The following is a 10,357-nucleotide window of genomic DNA, read 5'->3' on the forward strand; positions in this document are numbered from 1 at the left end:
AGAAAAAGCTTAATTGGCTTAATTGGTTGATATGTCAGCAAACATGTTTAACTGAAGCCATTACAAAACAAACAAACAAACAAAAAAAAATCCCCTAATATTATTCTAAATTGAGGGTTCCACAACATAAAACAATTAGGCTATATATATATATAGTATATAAGCTATAAACAGGTGAATGCTAAGGTATAGAATAGGGAGAACATAAGAGGTTGGTTTGTAGGCTTATGACTGGTTACTGCATCTCAGCAACATTCAAACAAATAAGAAATTGTTGACCGATGACCCCAAAACACACAATATGCAATAGTCTATTTGGCATAAAACTAGATGTACCGCATAGCGGTGCGAAATATGATCGCCGTTCAGTCCTAAACATCCTCTCCACGAATATAAACAACACTTGTCAATTTGTCTCCATCATTCTCTCGCAACCTTTGTGCATTATGCTTGTATGTGCTGTGCGTGTGTGTGTGTGTGTGTGTGTGTGTGTGTGCGTGTGCGTGTGCGCGTGCGTGAGCATGTGTAATGCATTCCCACAACATTCAAGATGTCAATCAATTTAATGGTAGGCATAGCATATAGGCCTACACACATAAAGGGATCTAACGTAGCCTACAATCTCACGGGATTCAGATAATCAAAGGGTCATATTAATGGAAACATGCCAAATGGACTTGAACATTTCAAAGAAGGCCAACATCAAATAGCCTAAAGCATGTCTCCGGTTTAAGACCCGAGTTCTTTCAAAGCCTTCAGCTTTCTGTAGCCACGCGCAGCCGTGCATGCGTTGGAGAACATCTGATCTCTGTGGAGCACGGAACCAAATTGACACCTCAGACAAGTGCATGAGGAAATTGTGGATATGCACGACCGAATCTAGCCCACATTAAAAGGATTTTTTCATGACTTCCTGCCCGTGGACTTCACATGTTGAATGACCTCGGTTTGAAAAAAAAAAAAAAAAAAAGAATTAACATTATCTTTTGGATGTGGCGTTGGTATGAGTTAAGATGAGGCAGAATTAGGACACTCTAGTCCTTGAAGCAAATAAAAAGATGGCAGTCAAGTTATGTTTTTTTGTAGGCTAATCTTCCACATGAGGGACATTCTGATACGATAACCTCTGCAGAGTGGCAGCTAAGCCTGTTCATCATGACTTACGTATTGTACGTAGAGCCAATCTGCAAGCACCTTAAATTTGGCATTATTACTGAGTAACAATAAAAACCAAGGCTGGTTTGGTCGCAATCTGGTCTTTATTCATTTATAGCCTACATAACATACAGAACAGCCATAAAGGGGAGGTAATCCACAAAAAAGGGCCAACTCATTATGCGGTGGCATAATTCCATCAGCATGTCTTGTGCTTATTGTTATTTGTTGGTCTAGATGTCAGTTAAATAGTCTACAATGATTGAACTGTGGAGGTAATGCATCTGGAACATAAGTGGGGGGATGGACAGGTGGGACTTGCATCAATGCTTAGCTTTCAAAAAAAAAATGTCTCTGGTAATTTACAGCAAGTTTCTAGGCTGGGTGAACACTGCCTGAACTTCCGGGGAATTTGAATTTCGCCCAGCTTAGTATGGTGAAAATATCTGAACTATTTTCTATCTGAACAACTTGGATACTTCAACGGCAACCTTTTGAGATCATCCAGTCAGAGGGCTAGCAATAAGTCACATGACCATATGTGAGCTTCTGAAATTTCCAACAAAGATGGCACATTTTACACATTTTCAGACGATGTCATTGACACTAAGCCTGGCTATCACCATACTTAAGCTCAATCTTTTGATACTGAATATTAGTCTGGGGAGTCTGCGCTGTATTTCTACAGCACAAGAGGCGTGATCAATGAGCATAGTTCAAATGACTCTGTACACTTGGATAGTCCTTCAATCAATCAGACTAATGATCTGCACGCCTGCATTGTGAATACGCCAGTTTGTGATTGGTTCCAGTAGATGTGGAAAGGAAGCAGGAGAGATAAATTTGCAGGTTTCCAGCCTGAGCTGCAGGGCGAAATACAATCACCGGAAGATCTGGCACTGTTAACTGAGTCCATGTTCTCTTAAAGAGATCCTCACTGGTAAGATGCTCAGAGGAGAGCCATAGGCCGTGTTAAAGTAGGGAAAAACTCTCTCAGTGAAGGTGTGTATGAAAGTGTGCAAATCTGTGTTGTTATCCGGGTCAGAGAATGACACCTTCCCTCTGTCCAGGTCCAGCAGCACTCTGATCCTCTGGGGTTTCTGTTTCACTGTAAGGCGAACGATAGGTTGTGGGGAAGAACGTGCTTTATATTTGCCCTCTTTATTAGTCACCATCCACCGACCACTCGTGGAGGCAAAGTCTCCCTTCCTCGGGGCAGACTCTGTCATCACCCCCACATTCCAGCGTGGACTCTTCCCAACCGCCACATCCCAGCAGTGTGTCCCTGAAGAGAAGCCCTTAGAGCCCAGGACAGAAGCAAACTCACTAAACCTCTCTGGGTTACCGGGAAGCTCTTGCTCCTTATCAGTGTCTCTAAAACTGGTCAGATCGTCAGACAAGACAAGACGTGCGTTTGCCGTATTCGGATCCAGAATGACTGGAACTGAAAACAGAGAGGTTGGACAGTTTTATACTTCACATATTACCTTAGTACCATGAATCAACATGGAAACTTAACAATTAATACCATGGGAACTATGCAATGATGTTTGTTTTTAAAAAAAAAAGCCCAATTTCTAACATGAAGATTTCACCATTCAATTCCTCTAAATCTACTCTACAGTAATGCCCATAAAAGCTCTCATGATTGTCAACAGATCCCACTGGAGCATTGCCAGACCCAAGTAGGCTATAGCCTACATTAGAACACAAGTTGTCTCTCACTAAACTTGAGAAAACATGATTGCATATCCCCTACAGTACACCTTCAAAAGACACGGGCTCCTCGTCGTCTTAGTACTTGTACTGCCAAACGTAGTTGTCTCCACCGCGGAAACTAACGCCGTTCTGAGTGTTGTTGAGGAGAGCCGACATAGCATTGACATCTGTGCGCTCGTATTCGCTTTACTGTAGGGGGCGGCGAATTGGCGACTCTATTTGGTATCCAACCTCCCATGCGCTCAGAGTTAACACATCACAATACTGTTGTCCAAAAAATTTCTAACATGAAGAATTCACCATTCAATTCCTCTAAATCTACTCTACAGTAATGCCCATAAAAGCTCTCATGAATGTCAACAGATCCCACTGGAGCATTGCCAGACCCAAGTAGGCTATAGCCTACATTAGAACACAAGTTGTCTCTCACTAAACTTGAGAAAACATGATTGCATATCCCCTACAGTACACCTTTGAAAATAAAGGAACGAGAATGATGTACAGCATACTGTATGCGATGGTGACCTACTAATAGTGCCTTTTAACATCAACATCAAGTTTCAAAGGTTTGTTGTGCAGAATGTGTTACCAGAAAAATAATATATTCGAATATAATAATTTGAAATGTACTGCAGTGCAATACTCACTATAATGGACCATCTCCTGCATCTTCTCCCAGACGCTGAACTTCAGATTGCCCAGGTGTTTGGCCACATCCATCAGCGCTCCTGAAACCCTCTCTTGATCCTGCAGTGTGCACTGGGCTCTGGAATAACACTCCGCAGTCAGTGCTGCTGTGGGTTTGGATTCAGAACACACAGAGAAGAGACAATCGGGAGGAAGATTAGGCCTACTCACCTCTCCACTGTGCTTTTGTAGTTCTGAAAAGATATCAAAAGGGGGGAATGGATTAAGAGTATTTTGAAAGTATTGGGTTTTGACTTTTGATGTCTTACATAACAAACTGTGCTATGCAATAATACTATTCTATCAATAGATAATACGTAAGGGATAATGTATAGAACGCCGGTCATTATGTACGGGATAACGGCCGACGAGGTGACCGGTTCGATGGAAATAATGGCTAGGTGGAGGTCTAGAACTCCGGCGACGTGCGAAGCACGGAGACGGAGTTACCTCCGCCGTGCCATTATTTCCATCGAACCGGTCGACCTCGAAGGCCGTTATCCCGCTTATCTCCCGTTTGTATTCATAACCTGTATATTTAGAACATAGTTTTATTCCACCGTTGCGTCCGTTAACATCGCTAAAACTGTCTTGACTGTGGGACTACTTTCCGCCACATATCAACTTTCTACTTGCAGGACAAAACTGCCGTTACTAGTTCTAAATGGATAGTTGCTATGGCCAAAAGCCAGTCGTTAGTTCTAAATGGCTGGTTGCTACGGCCAAAAGCCAGTCGTTAGTTCTATCTCTGCCGTTGTCAAGTGGGCATTTCCCAGGATTCTGATTAACTTTAACTTTGAAAGATCGCTACTTTTATAGCCTACATGGCATCCAACTAGCTACAATCCACCTCCGTCATATGCTACAATGTTACTATGGTTCTGCACGTCTGTATTTCAGCTTGGATGCAACGTGACAGTTCATTTAAACTTCGCAACGAGTTTGGCGAATTAATATTCAAGTGTGATACGGGAACTACTTCTAAGGTAGCAGGTTATACGAAGTTAATGGCCACCCCATCAGCCAATCAGAGAAGAGAATTCCATTGTTGAGGGAGATAAGTAAGGGATAACGGCCGACGAGGTGACCGGTTCGATGGAAATAATGGCTAGGTGGAGGTCTAGAACTCCGGCGACGTGCGAAGCACGGAGACGGAGTTACCTCCGCCGTGCCATTATTTCCATCGAACCGGTCGACCTCGAAGGCCGTTATCCCGCTTATCTCCCGTTTGCATTCATAACCTGTATATTTAGAACATCGTTTTATTCCACCGTTGCGTCCGTTAACATCGCTAAAACTGTCTTGACTGTGGGACTACTTTCCGCCACATATCAACTTTCTACTTGCAGGACAAAACTGCCGTTACTAGTTCTAAATGGATAGTTGCTATGGCCAAAAGCCAGTCGTTAGTTCTAAATGGCTAGTTGCTACGGCCAAAAGCCAGTCGTTAGTTCTATCTCTGCCGTTGTCAAGGGGGCATTTCCCAGGATTCTGATTAACTTTAACTTTGAAAGATCGCTACTTTTATAGCCTACATGGCATCCAACTAGCTACAATCCACCTCCGTCATATGCTACAATGTTACTATAGTTCTGCACGTCTGTATTTCAGCTTGGATGCAACGTGACAGTTCATTTAAACTTCGCAACGAGTTTGGCGAATTAATATTCAAGTGTGATACGGGAACTACTTCAAAGGTAGCAGGTTATACGAAGTTAATGGCCACCCCATCAGCCAATCAGAGAAGAGAATTCCATTGTTGAGGGAGATAAGCAGATATAACGGACCGGTAGAACGTTGAGAGGCCCATTCAAAGTGAATGGGAGCTCCCTCAACATTCTAGAGAGCCATATAATAATATAGTATAATAGATAACATATTTGTTGCTAAATGATAATAACTAACCCACTAATTAATGCAAGATGTCATTTTCAAGTCATTGCCATCTGCACTGTATCCAAACAAACATACTACTTAGTGTACAGTGTCTCATTCATGTAGGTGTGTATTTGTGATATTTTGCAAAAGGTCCTTACCTGCAGGAATGTAATATTGTTAGTTCCCATCTGTGTTGTCACAACTTTGATTGCGTCTGAAAGAGATGATATCTCCTTGCTCAGCTTGCCAATCTTATTTTTCATCATCTGACTCTTCTGCTTCTCTTCCTTCCTCAGTGCAGCTATCCTGGCTGCCTCTTCATCTCGTAGGAACTGGTGAAGCTTCATAAACTCCCTCCTGATCTGTATCGCTGTGTGTTGGGCCTGAGTCTGGATTGATACACATCATGGAAATACATGAGGAATAGTTTAGTTTGATACAGTAGCCTTGTGATAGTTGTAAGTTCCTTTCTCACCTTAATGCAGTCTGCTGTTTTATGATAAGTGAGTTTCATTTTTTCCAAATGCTTCAGTTTCTCCTTTAAAGTTGGCAGTTTGATATTTAATACTTCCTGAAATGAATACAAATGTGAAATCTTATTATTTTATTGTGGCTCTATATGTGCACATTCTTGACAGAGAAAGAAGTAACAATATCAAGACAGAGAACTTTGAGACCTGTTTCTCCCACCTCAGCTGCTGAAGATAACTTCTTGATATGATGGATTCATATGATGGATTTCACTGAACAAATTTCTACACAATGTTGTAAGGGAATTCATTTGTAGGCTACGATATTGACAAATTTACCTTGCAATCAAGTGCTGCTTCATCTATGGGATAGAAGTTGTGGTTGGTATGTTTTTTTGAGTCTCGACACACCAGACATACAGGCTGCTTATCCTCCAGGCAGAAGAGCTTGAGTTTCTCACCGTGCAGACCACAAAGAACCTCTCTTTCTGGACTTCCCTGACACTTCTCGTTCAAGAATGTTTCGCACAGGTTCTTCAAAATGAGATTAATAGGTGGGTTGTCTTTTGACGACCTCCTTCGGCAGACGGGACACTCTCTGGATCCTTTAGTGTCCCAGAACTTCTGCAGGCAGGCTTTGCACACACTGTGACTACATGACATCAGAACAGGATTCTTGAAAGTCTCATAGCAGATGGGACAGGATAAATCCTCCTCTGAGAAAGAGCTGGATGCCATTATTTTATCTCCGTTTGTACTCAGAAAGTAATGAAAGTATAAATAAACTTCCTCATTCAGTTGGAGTGAGTCAAAGGGAGTGGCTGTGATAAAGGATGAATCTCATTGGCCTGTGCTCTGTGGTCCTGTTTTGTTTCACATGCTAGAGGGAAATGACTCACTCAGTTATACAGATCACTTTTGTACACAGCCCATGAGTAAGCACACAGTGCACACTGGGAACTGCATTAAAAATATACTTAATGTACCTACGGAAACATTGGGGGTAAAAGACGTACAGAGCGGATCATTACTGTCAATAACACTGTAGATAAATGAATAACATCATACATGTTCCCAGGATGTGTGTACTTCCTTACATATCACTTAAGAGGACTGTCTCTCTTATTGGCTTCACTAAAACAGCAGAAAAGATGCATGGTGCTCCCCATGATGGCACAAATAGACAAAAAGATGGCGGAGGCTTTTAATGCTTTCCAAATAAAATTTATTGCATTTGATCTTTTTTTTAAAAGCTATACAGATTTAGAGGTTGTAAAATGACTCGAGATTTAACAGAGTTTTTGACGACCCTTTGCTTCTGATGAGACAGACAGGATTGGACTCACACACACACACACACACACACACAAACAGTACACTAGTGCTCTGATGAAATCAGCACCTGTGCGCCCATTTTATACACACACACACTCAACACACACAGACAGACAGACATACTGTACATACACACATACACACACACACACACCCTACTCCCAGACTGGGTGTTTGTAGTCCAGAGTAAGGTAATATGGTAATCCAATGATCATTTCAAACCGACGATTTAAAAACGATCATTTTGTTCCTGTGCTGACAGACACCTCTGAATCCGATTCGTTTCAGTGGCCGTAACTAGGCTAGCTAATTCAGCCAAAAGTGGGCTGCCGCCATCTTTCAAAATGGCATCCAACATGTGCTCATTTCTGCCCTCATTCGGTTTTAGTTAGGTGGCATGTTACCCACGGCCACAAATAACAGCATGTTGTGCATGTGGATCAGGGATGGGCAACTTTCATGACTAAGAGGGCCACATTTTTTTATCATCACCATCAGAGGGCCAAATGTGGCCGCACACTTCTGCACATCTGATGCTGCAAAATAATTCTGAATAAGAACGAAATATGTCAATTTTCATGCTCAAATGCATTTTTAACATAGACTCCCTAACAACAAATACAAATATTTTACAGCCAGTGATAAGTATTATTTTCAGTGCAAAGGGCTCACATAAATCACCATTCAATGATGGCACAGAACTGAAAAACAATGGCCCATCATGAAGTGCAACAAGCCTCATATTCAATGCATTTATGCTCCCACTCCATTTTTAAGAATGTATAGACATTTCCTAACGTCCATAATGAGAGTACAGATGTAACATAACATCCATCACATCTGTACTCTCATCCAACGCCAAAAAAGTAAGCTACAGTAGACCTACTTCCAGTCATGCATGATTTGTCTCAGCTCCCCCCCTCGACATTATCAGAATGTCAACAATTATGCGCCTCACCGTGCGTCGGGACAAATATCGTTTCGAAGTTTTTACCTCCACTACGCAACCAAGCAATTTCGCCATCTGATATAGCTTCTTTGCTTTGGCAAGCTCAAGCGAAACAGCAAAAGACGGATTCCAGTGTAGTTCTGGCAATTAGTCGCTATTGTTAGTGCAGGCTAGCCTACTTTTGATTTGAGGTCGGCTACGACAGCGGCCGAGAAGCTCCGTGTGTGTAGGGCAGGCTACTCCTGATAACTTTTCGCAAGGTGTAGTGTAGTGGCGCTTTAAGTTTAAATCTTTCATGGCTGATATTATAGTTTCTAGCAAAACTTGACATGGGTTTGCCTTACCATTCTATGAACAGACACTGCTTCCGATTTTGACTGAAAGGTAGCCTACGGTTTTCTAAATGAGTTTTCTACTTTTCTTCCATTTGTGTGTCTTTCCTCAGCGATGGTAAAGGTCCGAGGGCCCGTGATGGTTTGCATAGGAGGCGCCATCTATCGGCGAACAGTATAATTAAAATGACGGTGCGGTTAAAACGTTACAACGCATTTTTAATCACAGTAAAATTGATCATCCGCGGGCCGCACTGAGTGAGGAGGCGGGCCGCATGCGGCCCGCGGGCCGCCAGTTGCCCATCCCTGATGTGGATCGTCTGATCCTTAGGCAGAAAAGTGTCAGTTTACCCATCAATCCACATAGACAACAAGCATTACATACCAGTGATTGTGAAAATGTCGGGCGGAAGTGTGCACTTGAGGGATACCGTTTTAAAGATGCTAACCCTCCAAATCATGAGCCCCTGTTCAGCATCCTCTTTAGGGCACGTCCTAGTCCTTCAGCCTAGTGTCCTTACTTCAGGGGGCAATCCCAATCCACGGACTATGCACACTTATCCCAGGACCCTGCATAACAGAGGATGCTGGGTGAAGGATTAGGCATCAGATGAGGCTTGCGTCTGTAAGTTTTAATAAAATATACAACTTTACATATCTGTACTTATAAGTATTTCATAGGTTTCACATAGATTTACAACCTGCCATGTCATGCTTTGTTTATTGTTATTTTCTTTATACAAGAAATGCATAGGAAAGCCCTGTGTCAAGTTTAGAGTTTCATCTGACTGCCAAAGTGATGGCAATGGTTTTGAGGAACTGAAATGGAAACCAGTATTTGAGGGTGTTTTTGAGATCATAAGATTCCAAAAACATTCCTTCCAGGCTGAAGTATTTGATTAAAGTAGTGTAGAGATGTGAGCCTTTGAAATAAAGGAGAAAATTATACCTAGAACCAATCATCTTATTTTCACAAGTTGAAATACTTTGACATGTGTATCTCTTTCTATCCCTCCATCTGTCTGTGTGTGTGTGTGTGTGTGTGTGTGGTGTGTGTGCACGCAAGCGTGTGTGTGTTTATGTGTGCGTGTGTATGCGCGTGCAAGCGTGTGTGTGTGCATGTGTGTGTTTGATGTATGGAGGAAAGCATAATAACGGCATCAAGCAGAGAAAACTCCAATTGAGCGCATATCTGCCAATTAACTGTGTGCGTGTGTGTGATGTTTGATTGGTACTGGAATGCTCATTTGAATTGTGTGTTCGTGTAACTTTTCTCTAAAGCACAACGCCTCCTGGCAACTCTTCCTGATCCAAGTAAGGCAAAAGAAAAAAAAAACATAAAATAAAGTTTTAAGTATAGCAGCATTTATTTTATCTTATATTACGGTCAGAATGATTAATTTTTCAGTTTGAAACTCTTTGATCCCTACGAATCTAGAGGATTAAGTTAAGCTCTATATAATTTTTGTTCTGATTCTGAAATGTAATCAAATGGAGCAGTAACCCAGACAACCATTGTGTTATCATGGTCGCAGCTGATGTCACAATAGACAAATGGAACGCTTGTATTGATTCTGTTTCTACTGCATTTGGTTCCACATGGACCCCAATGTGAAGAATGGCAAAGTTCTGAAACTTGCAGCTACATGCTTTTTGGATATTGCACTGATGTGCACAAGCTTGTAGACATTCCTCTACTCACCACACGCGCACACGCACACGCACACGCACACCCATGCACTCACACACACACGGAAACTAGAGGCTGAAACACAAAACTGATCCTGAAATGTGGGTGGGATCTTTGGATTTAGGACCATCAGTCAGACCAA

The 10,357-nt window shown here is 42.1% G+C and overlaps 2 protein-coding genes across 2 annotated transcripts in view; both read right to left on the bottom strand.

The window, feature by feature from the left end:
- Positions 1-1,094: 1,094 nt before the first annotated feature.
- Positions 1,095-6,646, bottom strand: LOC134097673 (E3 ubiquitin-protein ligase TRIM35-like). The gene is made up of 5 exons (XM_062550603.1): positions 6,249-6,646; positions 5,598-5,828; positions 3,733-3,755; positions 3,522-3,640; positions 1,095-2,599 (listed from the first exon to the last, which is right to left on the bottom strand). Exons 1-5 carry the CDS (start codon positions 6,570-6,572, stop codon positions 2,058-2,060), a joined length of 1,239 nt encoding a protein of 412 aa, XP_062406587.1. The 5' UTR covers positions 6,573-6,646; the 3' UTR covers positions 1,095-2,057.
- Positions 6,647-8,169: 1,523 nt separating this feature from the next.
- The window catches only part of map7b (microtubule-associated protein 7b), a 41,571-nt gene continuing 39,383 nt past the window's right edge, over positions 8,170-10,357 (bottom strand). The window contains exon 19 of the mRNA XM_062550602.1: positions 8,170-10,357. This exon is cut by the window's right edge and continues 662 nt beyond it. The gene's annotated coding sequence lies outside the window, so the exon portion shown is untranslated.

The sequence above is a fragment of the Sardina pilchardus genome, chromosome 12, assembly GCF_963854185.1.
Source record: "Sardina pilchardus chromosome 12, fSarPil1.1, whole genome shotgun sequence".
Classification (NCBI taxonomy): domain Eukaryota; kingdom Metazoa; phylum Chordata; class Actinopteri; order Clupeiformes; family Clupeidae; genus Sardina; species Sardina pilchardus.